Below are 13,250 nucleotides of genomic sequence, written 5' to 3' on the forward strand. Positions count from 1 at the left end.
AGCTAGTTAGGCTATTGTCCTTATGAATTATTGGAGTGCTCCGGCCTAGGACTCTAGCGGAGTCCAAGTCCGCTAGGAGCCCTGGGCTGTAGCACCTTCCACTGAAGGAGGTGCCTCCAATACTACTAATAAATAATATTAAAGGAGATAATAATAATTTACTTATTAATACTATTAGAAGAGCTTTAATAAAAGGTATTATAATAATAAGCCCTAATAATCTTAATAGCCTTATTATAGAGCTTGCTAGATTATTTTAATAATATATTCTTCTTAATAAGGAAGTAAATAGAGAAAATATAATTAAATAATTCTTTATTTTCCTTAAAATAATAAAAATAAATAAGATATTTCTTATTAATATTTAAAGTAATAATAAATATAGAATTACCTTTTTTCTAGCTTCGATTATTAATACTTTATATAATAATTATAGAATTAAAAGTAGATTCTTAACTATTAGCCTTATAAATAATATTAGCTATAATATTATATTAATTATAGACTTTTATTATTATATATTTCTCGAATAAAGTAAAATTATAATTATAAATACTATTAAAGAGTATATAAATAAATATAAATATTCTAATATTATAGATCTCTAAGAAGTAATATTAAAGGGTTTAAATATAAGCTAGATAGGTATAGAAGTTTAGAAAATTATTAATCTTAATCCTATAGAATTTATAAATAAGATCTATAATAATATCTAGTAAGACCTTAAATATTATTCGATTAATTATATTTTATAATTTATAAAGGTCTCGATCCTTTATATTCTAACCTCCGCCCTTAAAGCGATCGAGGAGGCTAGGATTAATAATAGAGGAAAGAGTATTTATTACTATTACCTTCTTCTCCTACTATACCTCTAGGGCCTTAGGGTTAATAAGGGGTAGGATTAATAAATAAAGGAATTAAAAATAATATTCTCATTCTAGTATATTAATAATATTAAACTACTAGGAGTAGAGGTTTAATTTACTAATTAAGTAATCGATTTAAGTATAGAGCTAAGGATAAGCTATAATAGCTTAATATCGTTAAGTAATCGGGCTAATTTAGTAAGAATAATATTTATTATAAAGGAGTAATTTAAAGTAGAGTTTTCTATTAAACTTTATTTAAAATAAATAATAGTAATACTATTAAATAGAGGAAATAAAGCTATTAATAATAATATAAAAATCGTAATATTAATAATATTATATAGTACGTAAAAGGGCGTATAACCTATTAGAGGTCTAGAAGAAAGGTATATATATTAGGAAGCTATTCTCTAGGGTAGGAGGGTGCCTATAACTGAGCTATAGGAGGTGCTAGGGCACAGGCTACCTAGCACCAGGTGAATGCCACTGGAAGCCCTAAGCGAATACTACTAATATTAAAATACGCCTTATTCCTATTAGGATTAATCTAAGTACTTTTCTTAATTAATTACCTATCTTCTTAATTAATGCCTCTACCTATTTACCTTCGATCTAAATGAAAAATATACTATTTTATAGCTCTCGTTGAGGGCTATAAGAATCTTCGATTTATTCCTCGATCTAATATCTCCTCCTTAAGATATAATTACTTTTATCTCTCCCTTCCTCTTATTCCTTTATCTATTATTATCTCCTCCTCCTATAACTAAGTAATACCCTCAGTCACTGCCTAATACCTCCTACGTCGACTATAATATATACTAATACTAGTAAATAATTTATAAGTTTTATATTAATTTTAATTTATTAAGGCTATTAAGTATAGCCTTGACTTCTCTTTTAAACTTAAATCTATTATTGAAATATTAGCGATAAAATATATAGGGGTTAGGTTCCTAACGTCTGATTCCTTATACTTAGCCTACCTTAATCGTGCTATAAATCCATAGATTATAGCACTATTTATATCTCGAACCTAAGGCATTTGAGGAATGACTCTTAATGATAGTCCTAATACTCGGGTAACTTAGTTTCCCCGACTACTACACATTGCAGCATCACATATGGATAGGGTTTCATTGGCCAAAGAAGGGCCCGCCAGATATTAGTCAGCACAGCAAACCAACCATGCCTGAGGACATCAAGCCTCTTTTCTGCGTACTGCCGCTGCTTCGAACGACATCAGTCCACAGTCCATGAAGCTGTCTTCTGGCTGCGATTGGGTTTCGACATCGACTCGCCCACAGGCTACCTCTACACGAATCAAATCCGCCACGCCGTTCATTGTGCTGCTTCCAAAGCCGTGACCTCTCAACGAATCACGATGTCGACGCGACAAGCTGCTCTGTACGCCACATCAGACATCCCTTGAGCAACGACCATGTTGCTAACATGACCCTCTAACAGGTCGCTTTACCGACGGTCTCTGAAGCTCTCACTTGACTGGGCAGTCCACCGTCATCTTTGGAGAGGCCAAGCGCTCTACATTCGGTCTCTTTTCGAGGCGAACCGCAAGGTTACTGACGCACGCCAGAAGAGGGTACCATCTTCATCACGACAATGCCCCATCCTCCAAGCGTTGGACTGACTATGGACCCAACAGGAACTGCTAGCAGAGACCGAGAAGCTTCTGGAGAGATGGAAGCACCCTGATCCGTACACTCCGCCGACCGCCCCTGGTGGTATGTGTCTCCGTGGATGCAGTTGTGCTCCTTCACCCTGAATATCAACCCAACTAACCCAATCCAGGTTCGAAATATGAGCGAAACCTCCCTCCGCCAATCCTTGACGGTATGTTCCCCGAAGTCTTCCGTTTGCCGCCCCAAACAACACGGAGGCTAATTGATTCGCAGCTCCTCCCCCACTCAAGTTCTGAGCAAGCAATTGGTATTATCGATGTGGAGAATAGCTTTATAGTGAAAGCAGTGTATATAAGACCGCCAGGAAGAAAAAAGCGATGTTCGAAATCCGTCAAAAGGAGACCTTTTCGCTCCATGATTCTAATCGTCTTGACGATGCCGCGACATGATGGGTCTGGTAGGCCCCGTGTAAATATAACAGACCTACGTCGAACCACGAAAGACTGGCAGTAAACCCGGACCAAGGACCGGACAACCGAGTTGAAGTATACCAGCGTCTTCTTACCAAACAACTACACCAAACACGTGCAATATGCGCGAAGAATACGTAACGACCAAGGTGCAATGAACGTGTAATGAACTTCAGAAGGTATTCTTATTCATCACCATGCCGGCCATAAAAGCCGTGGGGGATTATTGTACAACCCAAACGCGAAAAATCAACCCCGAACCCTGAACCGAGACCCCGATGTCATGACAACCCAAAGCGCAGCCGACCAGCAGGAAAGAAAAGCCAAAACCGCCGCCAAAATTACAGCTCTTGGCTCTGGTTCTTGCCAGTCTTGCCAGACTTCTTAGGCAGGAGGTCTGTGAAGGCATGTCAGAATATGTAATTGTTGCATACGTTCCGGATGACTTACTCTGGTGAATGTTGGGCAAAACACCACCTTGTGCGATGGTGACATGTCCGAGAAGCTTGTTCAACTCCTCATCGTTGCGGATGGCCAGCTGGAGATGGCGAGGAATGATACGAGTCTTCTTGTTGTCACGGGCGGCGTTGCCGGCCAGCTCGAGAATCTCAGCGGCGAGGTACTCAAGAACGGCGGCGAGATAGACGGGAGCGCCAGCGCCGACACGCTGGGCGTAGTTGCCCTTACGGAGCAGACGGTGAACACGACCGACAGGGAAGGCCAGGCCTGCCTTCGATGAACGACTACAAACGAATGTTAATACCAGACAACACGTAAAGCAAAGCTGGCCGAGGCGGGCCGGCACAGCATACAAGGCGAACGGGCTACTTACGACTGCGCGTTCTTGGAACCGCTGGCCTTACCGCCGGACTTGCCGCCTCCAGTCATTTTGACGAGTAGTTGATTTGGGAGAAAAAGGTAGTTTCGGTTATTGAGAACGGAGAAGACGCGTCTGGGCAGCTGTATGTGGTAGAGGATGTGGGTGAGAAAGATGGATGAAAGGGGAGAGCGGAACGTTGGCGGGGGGTCCAGAAGTTAAGTAGTTTTCGCGTCAGATCAGTGAGCTCCCAGATCACCAAGCGTGTTTGGGGGCTAGTCCCGATTGGGCCACAACCTGTTGTTGTCGACGTGCATCATTATTGGGGTCGCACCTGCACCATTATTCGGAAGGTACGTACTCCCTCGGCTCTCAACGCTCAGACACTTGCCAATAAGGTGCCTGGCGTTCAAAGGTGTATATACCCAGCCCCCCTCTGCTTCTCCCTCCACAAGCCCGGGTCAACCCTGCGCGTTCCCCCCCCCAGTGACTGCATCAATACTCCCTCCTACGGAATCTCATCAAGAAACTCATTCTGCCAATGGGGGGTTTTATTCGCTAAGCAACCGTGCCGAACCCGCGGGTTTGAACACCGGAGGTCCCTTCGAGGACAAGTACATGTACCTAGTGCTCAATAACTCGCTGTACAGGTTTCCAAGTCTTCGTCATTCGGCCTGAAGCACAAATGCTGAAAGCAAGTTACAGGCATGTCTACCTCTTGACTTGATGATCGTTCTCCGCGTTCCGTCTTCAGTGTAAGCCTCCACGCGGGTGGCCGAGCCTTAGCACAGCGCGGGTCGCACTTGGCATAATGTTCCGTTCATTAGATTGGGAGGAGCCTCGGACGTCTGCCCCACAAAGTGATGCTTCAATTCTGTTTCTTCGCTCATGGGGACTGCGGAGTGGGCGGGACATTGTGAGATACATGGTCGGATATCTGCTACCTTCGCGCTTCAGCCTTGTCTACCTATGCCAAGGCGCTGCACCAATTTCACGCGTCGCTCTGTTCCGTAAAGTGGCAGCAGCCCCTGCAGCCGATTCGGCAGACAAATGACACATAGACCGTGTTCCCATTTGGTGTCTCGTGTGGATTCGTGGTCAGTATGTGATCTGGTGGCCACAAGATAAGCTCGCAGATGGATTTCACTGGCCTGGTGAATTGTTTTGCAATACTGCTTCGAGATGTATGTAGCTCTTGACTAGCGCGTTCGAGTGGCCGGGATGCTGGCACGATTATTCTGGACCCCTGCAATCCAACCACGTCCCGTCACGCATTTTCTGGCGCGTCGCAGCAACCAGTACCCCACCCGCGCTTTCCCCCCCAAGCCACGCCTCCCCGAATCACTCTCCTCTGTGCACCCAGATCAGTAACGGCGCTAGCGCCCGTCGCGTCCAGCTACAAAAGCCCACGGCCACCCCCCGATCTCCCTCTCCAACACCATCTCTTCCACTTTTCACATCCACCAGCTGCCCCAACAACGATTGACTGCACTCGTCCAACCGTATTCCATCTCATTCTTTCAACGAATTTCAAATCACCCACACAGTCCGTCAAAATGCCCCCCAAGGCCGCCGACAAGAAGCCCGCCAGCAAGGCCCCCGCTACTGCCTCTAAGGCTCCTGAGAAGAAGGATGCCGGCAAGAAGACCGCCGCCAGCGGCGACAAGAAGAAGCGCACCAAGACCCGCAAGGAGACTTACTCTTCTTACATCTACAAGGGTTAGTACCACATCGACATTCTCCCTCGCCTTCAGCACGTCGCGTCTCGCCGCGCGTTGTGCGCCCGGGCCACTCTTCTCCACGCATCATCTCTAACACCGATTCAGTCCTCAAGCAGGTCCACCCCGACACTGGTATCTCCAACCGTGCCATGTCCATCCTGAACTCTTTCGTCAACGGTAAGCTCCAAAAACCAAACGCTGTGGCGTCTATGGACCTAACACCTTAATAGACATCTTCGAGCGCGTTGCCACTGAAGCCAGCAAGCTTGCCGCCTACAACAAGAAGTCCACCATCTCCTCCAGGGAGATCCAGACCTCGTAAGTTACACTGAATGCCCCGGTCACCACTTATTCTAAACACCAATAGTGTCCGCCTTATTCTTCCTGGCGAGCTGGCCAAGCACGCCGTTTCTGAGGGCACCAAGGCCGTCACCAAGTATTCCTCGTCCACGAAATAAGCGACTTGTTCGCAGTGTTTTTCTTTTCGGGCATTGGATTTGCTTGACACTGGGTGTCTTGAGTTGAGACCCGTCAATCGATTCAGCTTGGCTTTGGGTCTCTTAATGCGTTACGGATGGTCTGCTTTTTGGGGGCAATGTCTTCACGGTCAATCGGGGTTCGCGGCTGTACTATACCTTGAGAATAGGGTTTCGGACGAAATGAAATCGTGCATATGATTTTCATCAACACCAGACTCGCGCCTCTGCACGCCAGTGCAGGGTTTCTCCCCTTGACTAATTTTATAGGACGTTTAATATGTCAACCTCGACTCCCGTGTCCTGTTTAATCGATCGGGTCTAGCCAAGGCCGGCCTTGCCTCTTTTAACCTTCTGCTCGACAGGTTGCAGGATACCCTTGTTGTCCATCGATCCCAAGGCTGTTCCTGTACTCCAGCCCATCTTTTCCAACATGGCGCGACCGCGGTTTTCTTGACCCAGTTCTGGGGCAGAACCTCCAACGACCTCGCCGTCACGATAGCCTGTATCCGGCTGACCGCCACCGCCACGACGTACGGATCCCCGCACGCCACTCCATCGCGAGCCCAGATCCTTACGAGGGAAGTATTTGCGTCCCACACGACCAATGGCTTGGTCAAAATTGTCCGCTGAATACTGCAAGGTCCTGGCCGTTCTGTACAGGGTAGGCCGGCGTTGGTCGCCGGATCCGGTTGACTTGGACTTGATGTTGAACTTGTTGGCCAACTCGTGCAATACCTTCCTGGCGTGGTTGTCCATTGGAGGCAGCGCCAAGCTTTTGAGTTCAAAATGGTCAGCTAGGGACGTTGGTGTAGAGGGTCATCGGTAGTACACTTGCCTTGCCTGACTATTCTTCAAGAAGCTTTCGAGTTCTTGGGCAATCTGTTCGATGCCCATACCTTGAGGATACTTGATCCGTAAGTCCTCCGGTTTGCCCTTCTTGCCGAGTAAGCCTTGCGCGCGCAACTTTTCGCGCTCTTTCTTTCTCCCGGCTTTCTTGAGTCTGTCGTTGTTGTATGTGGACAGCAGGACAGCCTCAAGTTCAGAATCCGATACGTTGAACACCGGGAGCTTCCCCTTTTTCGGTTTACGTGTGCGCTTGGTGATGGGATCGCCCCATTCCATGAAATCAAGATCATCGTATTCGTCATCTTGCGAGCTGTATGCATCGGTTGCTTCGCCTGCAGCAAACATTTGGGCAAGGAGAAAGTCGCTATCGGTCAGCCTTGTATGTGGCTCACGCTGCTTGGATTCGTAATCCAAAGCGTCAAGATCGCCAACGGATTTCGAGGACCCGGCTAGGGAAGCAGCATCTCCACTCAGCCCTGACTTATCATCATTCTGCGCTGATTGCAAGTCGTTCTCCACGTGCATGTCCATGTCTGAACCACCAATATCACGTTTGGCATGACCTTGACTTGTGATTAAGCCCAGATCATCGCCATTTTCGCGCATGTTGGCAATGTAATCAGCCAGGATTGCTTCCTGTTCCTTACTGGCGTCTTCTGCTTGTCTTAGGTTGCCATTCGCTCTCACCTTGTGTTTCTGCCTTTTTTCCCTGTTCTTACTAGGCAAGTTTGGCGACAGTGCTTGAGTTCCCACTGCCGAAGGGCCACGAATATCGGCATCCGTAACAAGCTGGTGTACCTCTTTTTGAATGTCCCTGAGATCGAAAGCCTTTTTTTGCTGCTTCGCATGTGGCCTATTTGGCTTCTGTGGGACGATTTGACGACTCTTTGGCCCCATTTTGTTACGTCCTCTAAACAAGATGACCTCCTCGCTCGAATCGCCACTCGACTCAAGTGTGGATAGCTGATGAGTATCTTCGGGTACACTCCTCTGATGGCGGTGTGAGGGATCTCCATTGGTGTCGATGAAAAAAAGCAATGGACTTGATGGGGGCTCAGTCGGTACGACAGCAACTTGACTGGCCTCGGCAGAAGCAGGGTTGTCGTTGGGCGCAGTTGAATTGAAGATTGGAGACGCTGGTCTGCTGTGTTGGGACGCAAAATCCTCTTCAGCATGGTTTGAGGTAGAACCCAAGCCTTCCCAGGGGCTAGCTGATGGATTATCAAACGCCGGACCCTGGACAACCATGGGAGTCATATGATCAGATACTATGTCGGCTTGTTGGGAGGTGACGTCTAGCATGGACGTGGGTGCCTGGCGCGACAGACCATCCAGAGCATCATTGGCCTTGGATTGTAGTTCTCTTTCCAGGCGTTGGAGCTGGTCTTCTAGCTGTTTGAGAGGATCGACAGCCCCAGCACTCACAAAGTTGACGGGTTGATTTCGAAGCCGAGTGCCAGCACTCCAGGGAGTATGTCCATGAGCTGTTGATCGAGCCTCATCGGCCAGTGAGAAGACCGTTCGAACTAGATAGAGGTTAGTCGTTGGCATTCAAGGTCGATGAACGGGAATTCATCCGATGTCGCACATCGCTACTCACTGTATGATGGTTCTGTTGCATACGACTGAGCATCTGCGAGGCCCCGAGAGGAGGGGTTGCGGCCTGCACCGCCTCTACTCGAGCCTCTACGACCGCCACCTCTGAAACCTGGTCGTGGCATGCTGGTTTATGAAGAATGAGTGAGTTGGGGGCGGCCACGGTTCTTTGTACAATTTTCATGTACTGGAAGAAAAAGGTCCCGTGTGGCAAATCCAAGCGCAGATGGAATCCACTTTTTACGAGTTTGTGTAAACGAGTTTGAAAAGCAAAGGGTCAAGTGGAATGATGATGATAATGGCCGTATGATCACAATCTAGTCGTCGTCGCAATGACATGGACCCGTATGTTTCAAGGACAGGAATAATTGGTTAGGTAACCGCACAAGGTAGGTAGAGCCTGACTGGAGTCGAGGCAGAGAGAAGACTGGGGCCCACGGACTACATGTACAGCATCCTAGGTAGACGTGCTATTTTAGCGGGCTCTATGACTTGACCTGACTCTGGCCTACCTAGGTAGGTACCTTAGGCCTGTCATTGAATGAGACGGTGCAAGCAAATGTTTCATCTACAGCTCATTTTCTACCCTTGAGCAAAGGGTTGATGATATCACACAAGACTTCTCCCTTATGGTATCAATAATCAAAGCCACCAGCCGACTCGAATGTGTGGTCTTGCTAGTGACTAAAGCGCATTTACCAAGGTCGGTGAATGAGTACAATTGGCATCAAGCCTTACGGGCCTATGAACCTTGGTCTCATTGCAATATCTCTATGTCGCAAAGTACTGGTATCAAAGCAATCACACATGCACAGTGTGTCCACATATCGGCACGCAGCCTTTCGTGGTGATCCAATCATTATCTTATCTTATCTTGCCCCTCAACTGCGTCACAGGATCAGGCAGCTTGGAAGCTGAACGTGATGCTAATTCTACCTGAATACATCTCCTGGCCATTCCATGGATGAGCCTTTCTCCTCAAGGAAACACAATATACCGCCACCGCAAATGCGGCAGTGTTGTCTTTCGAATAGTCGCCAGTGCAGATACTTGTCATCTGTCTGATAACGAAAGTTCTAGCCCCCAAGTGCCCACTACAACCGATCGCCCATACTCTCGCCACATATAGCGGTCCTCGGACGAAGATGGAGTCAAATATGCCCGGGGTTGACATGGGTCGCTATCGCCGCATAGTGCAGATGTTCTGGGACCCCGAGCCTTGCAATGACCAGGTTGACGATCAGCCTGTGTGGTGTCTGGGCAACTCGTATACCTTGAACACGAAGGACAGTCGAACAAGACCAGAGACTGGCCATGCCACCTCGCACCTGGTAGCAGACAGAGAAGCGCGAACGAAACACGGAGATACAGTAGTCCCAGGAAATGCCCCGGAAACTCCACCAGAGTCGCAAACGAGCAGCTTCTCTTCTTCTTCTCTCGCTTACGACGAGGCCATGAATCAAGATGGGGGGTGGCCGTCAGCTTTCTTGGATGATTTTGAATCAAAGTTTTGGATGACATACAGATCCGACTTTGAACCTATTGCAAAGTCTACTGATCCTCGTGCAGCATCGGTCCTCTCGTTGTCAATGCGGATCAAGAGCCAGTTCATGGATCAAGCCGGCTACTCATCTGATAGTGGATGGGGTTGTATGATTCGATCAGGACAAAGCCTATTAGCCAATGCCATGGCTGTTTTGGACCTTGGTAGAGGTATTCGTGCATTCTCACTTCTGCTTAGGCATATCTAACGCTCAACTATAGACTGGCGTCGTGGTGTCGCAGCAGAAAAAGAGCGACAGCTACTGTCCAAATTCGCCGATGATCCGAAAGCACCCTACTCGATTCATCGGTTCGTGCAGCATGGCGCGGTCGCGTGTGGAAAATATCCTGGGGAGTGGTTTGGTCCTTCAGCTACAGCCCGATGCATCCAGTAAGCTATCCGCCTACAGAACCCACGAACCAGGTTCGCCTCTAACACCGACACTCTCCTCCAGAGCCCTGGTCAACGCGAATGAGCCCCATCTTCGGGTGTATTCAACGGGCGATGGACCGGATGTATATGAAGATAGGTTCTTCGACATCGCAAAGCCCAGCGGTGAAACATTCCATCCAACTCTCATCCTCGTTGGGACGCGGCTCGGCATTGACAAAATCACACCTGTATATTGGGACGCGCTCATTGCAGCCTTACAGATGCCGCAATCAATTGGCATTGCCGGGTAAGTGAGCACCTCGGGTGGTTCATAATATTCTCTAAACCTCTTGCAGCGGGCGACCTTCATCGTCCCACTATTTTATCGGAGCGCAGGGTTCTTTTCTTTTCTACCTCGATCCCCATCACACCAGGACCGCACTACCATATTATCAGGATCCTACCCTGTATGCCCAGGCGGACGTGGATTCTGTCCACACTCGCCGGCTCCGCCGACTACACGTCCGAGAGATGGACCCCAGCATGCTGATCGGTTTCGTCATCCATGATGAGGACGACTGGGATGAATGGAAGCGAACTGTCAAGCACGTCCAGGGCAAGGCCGTCATCCACGTAGCAGACTATGATCCTGTCCGTCACGGAGCGGCCGGGGGTCGTGCGGGTGCCATCGATGAAGTCGAGCTGCTGAGCGATGACGACGAAGGCACTGTTTCGGGAGCCTGAATGGCCCTGCTCTCCACACAACATTAGTGCGATGAAGTGGTAGCATATCACTGGTGTGACTCTTGGGCGTTAGGTTGAGCCAAGGATATTCATGGATTGACGCATCTAAAGACAAGCATGCGGTGGTGTTTATGGAGTGGGTCTTGGGTCTGCTTTAATGGAGTTGTATGATCTATCCATCAATATTACTCTGTGGTTCCTTTCGTTTGATCCCCATCCGGTGTGATGGTCCTTTCACCGCAGCATAGTGGTTCATCGCTTCTTTTTCCGCGTCTTGGTGTTGGGTATGCCTGTGGTTTTCGGCGCAGCATGATCTTCATCACGTATGTGGATGAACAATTTTGTTTTGGATGAAAATGCCTCATGGCACACACCGCAAAGATGTTGTGGCTAGAACACATGGTAAATGGTTAGATTCGAGATACAGATTCCACTCGACGGTCAAGTACAGAAGCACATACCTCTTCGAGTTGTGCAGCAGCCTCACGCGCTGCCTTTTTCTCCCGCTTGGCTTTCGCCTTGCCAGGTTTCTTGGCAGGTATGTCGAGGTGATTCCTTTCATCCATACTAAAACCGCTACCTTTATCCGTGTTTGATGCGTGGGTGCCATCCAGCCCATCTTTAGTGTCTACGACGCCCGCGATTCTTCCCTCAACGGTAGCACGAGAAGCGTACTCGTCATCATCGTTATCGTTACCGTCGTCGTCAGTATTCGATACGTTGTCGACATAACCGCCATTTGTGGGCAATAGTGCTGTCTTAGACTCCTCGCCTCCAGCCACGGGTAAGTGCGGCTGCACATCGTTTAGTACGTCGAGCCCGTCGACAGACCTCACCTCCTCATCCCCAGAGTGAACCATATGGTCGTCACCGTCCCTGAGGTCTGCTGCAGTCCCACCCGAGGTCCCTGGAAGAACCTCAGCATTCATGTCCACATCTTCGGCCCGCATCTGGCGCCGAAGCTGTTGGACTGCCTTGAGATGCTTCTTGCTCCTCTCGTGTGCCTCGAAGGACTTCTCGCTTTTGAAAGTCTTATCGCAGACTACGCACTCTATGTGCTCAACTTCGGACTCCTCTTCGCTCTGGGTAAAGCTCGCTGCATCGGCATCATCTTGTCGAGACTGGGCCCATTCGGGCACCAAATGATCCTCGGCCAACTTCTCCATGTTCGCGGCGCGAGACCGCGCTGCTTGTGCAGCAGCAGCACTGCGCAGCGCAGACTGGCGTTCGGCATCAGTCTGCGAGTTCGGGAGATAGCGGGGGTCGCGCTTTCGGGCAAACGTGACGAGAAACCTGACCGCATCGTTGAACTCCTTGATAGCATCATCGCGCATCTTTTTATTCTCCTTCTCCATAGCCCGCCGCACACGGCGATCTGGGGCATCGGAAAGTCGGTATTTATCCTTCCAAGCGAATGTCTTTGCAGTAGAGAAGCCCGCCCAACTTGCGTAGAATGCCTTGACATTGGGCTCATACTCGTCGCTCGATTCGCCGAATGGGGGATAGTCAACCATATGAACAGAGTTGGAATCCCTTACAGCGTCCTCCTCATCTGCCAAGTGTGCGAATGTTTCGTTTAGTATACCATAAAACCCCATGGGATCATCGGTGAACGGTACCGTCGAGTTGAAGCGGCGGATGAGCGAAAGGATATCCTCCGTAGACGTCAGGCGTATGTTATTGAACTCAGGGGGGTGGTCGTAATCATCGGCATCCGCGCCCCGCAATATGGCCTCTCTGTGCGAATCGTACCAAGCCCTCTCCTGAGGGTCGGATAGAACCTCATAAGCAGATTGGATCTCGGCGAAGCGACGGGTGGCATTTTCGACATCGTCGTAGTTTCGATCCGGGTGGAGCTCGAGCGCTTTCCTTCGGTAACTCTTCTTAATTCTAGGAAAATGTTAGCAGGGCATCGAATACGAATGCGACAGTTTTACTCTTCGTCGGTAGCTTCACGATCGACTCCGAGAAGTTCATAATAGCATATCTTCGCTGCAGCAAGGCCAGCACCGGATTGTTCCTGGTGGCGATCCGAGGACTGTTGGGCGCCCATTGCGAAAATTGATATGTGGCAACCTGCCGCCGGGGTTCTATTTTTTGGCGACTACAGTGGCGGCAAAGAGCGCTCCAGCGCGTCAGCGTTCGCGTTT

General features: G+C 48.7%; 6 protein-coding genes across 6 annotated transcripts; 3 read left to right on the plus strand and 3 right to left on the minus strand.

Moving 5' to 3' along the window:
• Positions 1-2,256: 2,256 nt before the first annotated feature.
• VDAG_09413 (LYR family protein) lies at positions 2,257-2,808 on the plus strand (the record flags this gene model as incomplete). Its single annotated transcript, XM_009658374.1, has 5 exons — positions 2,257-2,279; positions 2,340-2,472; positions 2,536-2,614; positions 2,682-2,723; positions 2,786-2,808. The coding sequence occupies 5 exons, from the start codon at positions 2,257-2,259 to the stop codon at positions 2,806-2,808; spliced, it is 300 nt and encodes a 99-aa protein (XP_009656669.1).
• A 336-nt stretch (positions 2,809-3,144) lies between these two features.
• VDAG_09414 (histone H2A) lies at positions 3,145-3,952 on the minus strand. Its single transcript, XM_009658375.1, has 3 exons — positions 3,815-3,952; positions 3,433-3,725; positions 3,145-3,379 (listed from the first exon to the last, which is right to left on the minus strand). Exons 1-3 carry the CDS (start codon positions 3,868-3,870, stop codon positions 3,324-3,326), a joined length of 405 nt encoding a protein of 134 aa, XP_009656670.1. The 5' UTR covers positions 3,871-3,952; the 3' UTR covers positions 3,145-3,323.
• Positions 3,953-5,248: 1,296 nt separating this feature from the next.
• On the plus strand, positions 5,249-6,207 carry VDAG_09415 (histone H2B). The gene is made up of 4 exons (XM_009658376.1): positions 5,249-5,518; positions 5,626-5,697; positions 5,751-5,838; positions 5,888-6,207. The coding sequence occupies exons 1-4, from the start codon at positions 5,356-5,358 to the stop codon at positions 5,976-5,978; spliced, it is 414 nt and encodes a 137-aa protein (XP_009656671.1). The 5' UTR covers positions 5,249-5,355; the 3' UTR covers positions 5,979-6,207.
• Positions 6,208-6,317: 110 nt separating this feature from the next.
• VDAG_09416 (uncharacterized protein) lies at positions 6,318-8,630 on the minus strand (the record flags this gene model as incomplete). Its single annotated transcript, XM_009658377.1, has 3 exons — positions 8,446-8,630; positions 6,896-8,371; positions 6,318-6,793 (listed from the first exon to the last, which is right to left on the minus strand). Exons 1-3 carry the CDS (start codon positions 8,564-8,566, stop codon positions 6,318-6,320), a joined length of 2,073 nt encoding a protein of 690 aa, XP_009656672.1. The 5' UTR covers positions 8,567-8,630.
• Positions 8,631-9,317: 687 nt separating this feature from the next.
• On the plus strand, positions 9,318-11,305 carry VDAG_09417 (peptidase family C54 protein). Its single transcript, XM_009658378.1, has 4 exons — positions 9,318-10,154; positions 10,206-10,374; positions 10,439-10,663; positions 10,713-11,305. Exons 1-4 carry the CDS (start codon positions 9,587-9,589, stop codon positions 11,098-11,100), a joined length of 1,350 nt encoding a protein of 449 aa, XP_009656673.1. The 5' UTR covers positions 9,318-9,586; the 3' UTR covers positions 11,101-11,305.
• A 47-nt stretch (positions 11,306-11,352) lies between these two features.
• Positions 11,353-13,153, minus strand: VDAG_09418 (DnaJ domain-containing protein; the record flags this gene model as incomplete). The annotated part of the gene is made up of 3 exons (XM_009658379.1): positions 11,353-11,490; positions 11,562-12,990; positions 13,038-13,153. The coding sequence occupies 3 exons, from the start codon at positions 13,151-13,153 to the stop codon at positions 11,353-11,355; spliced, it is 1,683 nt and encodes a 560-aa protein (XP_009656674.1).
• Between the last annotated feature and the right edge of the window lie 97 nt (positions 13,154-13,250).

The sequence above is a fragment of the Verticillium dahliae genome, genomic scaffold (assembly GCF_000150675.1).
Source record: "Verticillium dahliae VdLs.17 supercont1.26 genomic scaffold, whole genome shotgun sequence".
In the NCBI taxonomy this organism is placed as follows: domain Eukaryota; kingdom Fungi; phylum Ascomycota; class Sordariomycetes; order Glomerellales; family Plectosphaerellaceae; genus Verticillium; species Verticillium dahliae.

What these genes read in the sequence shown, in the direction of transcription:
- VDAG_09414 (XM_009658375.1), bottom strand. Translation starts at nt 3,870, where the DNA reads ATGACTGGAGGCGGCAAGTCCGGCGGTAAGGCCAGCGGTTCCAAGAAC. An exon ending in GGTTCCAAGAACGCGCAGTC is followed by an intron (nt 3,726 to 3,814) that starts GTAAGTAGCCCG and finishes ATTCGTTTGTAG; the next exon opens with TCGTTCATCGAAGGCAGGCC. An exon ending in TTTGCCCAACATTCACCAGA is followed by an intron (nt 3,380 to 3,432) that starts GTAAGTCATCCG and finishes ATGCCTTCACAG; the next exon opens with ACCTCCTGCCTAAGAAGTCT.
- VDAG_09415 (XM_009658376.1), top strand. Translation starts at nt 5,356, where the DNA reads ATGCCCCCCAAGGCCGCCGACAAGAAGCCCGCCAGCAAGGCCCCCGCT. An exon ending in CTCTTCTTACATCTACAAGG is followed by an intron (nt 5,519 to 5,625) that starts GTTAGTACCACA and finishes ACACCGATTCAG; the next exon opens with TCCTCAAGCAGGTCCACCCC. An exon ending in TCCAGGGAGATCCAGACCTC is followed by an intron (nt 5,839 to 5,887) that starts GTAAGTTACACT and finishes AAACACCAATAG; the next exon opens with TGTCCGCCTTATTCTTCCTG.
- VDAG_09417 (XM_009658378.1), top strand. Translation starts at nt 9,587, where the DNA reads ATGGAGTCAAATATGCCCGGGGTTGACATGGGTCGCTATCGCCGCATA. An exon ending in GCTACAGCCCGATGCATCCA is followed by an intron (nt 10,375 to 10,438) that starts GTAAGCTATCCG and finishes ACTCTCCTCCAG; the next exon opens with AGCCCTGGTCAACGCGAATG. An exon ending in CAATCAATTGGCATTGCCGG is followed by an intron (nt 10,664 to 10,712) that starts GTAAGTGAGCAC and finishes AACCTCTTGCAG; the next exon opens with CGGGCGACCTTCATCGTCCC.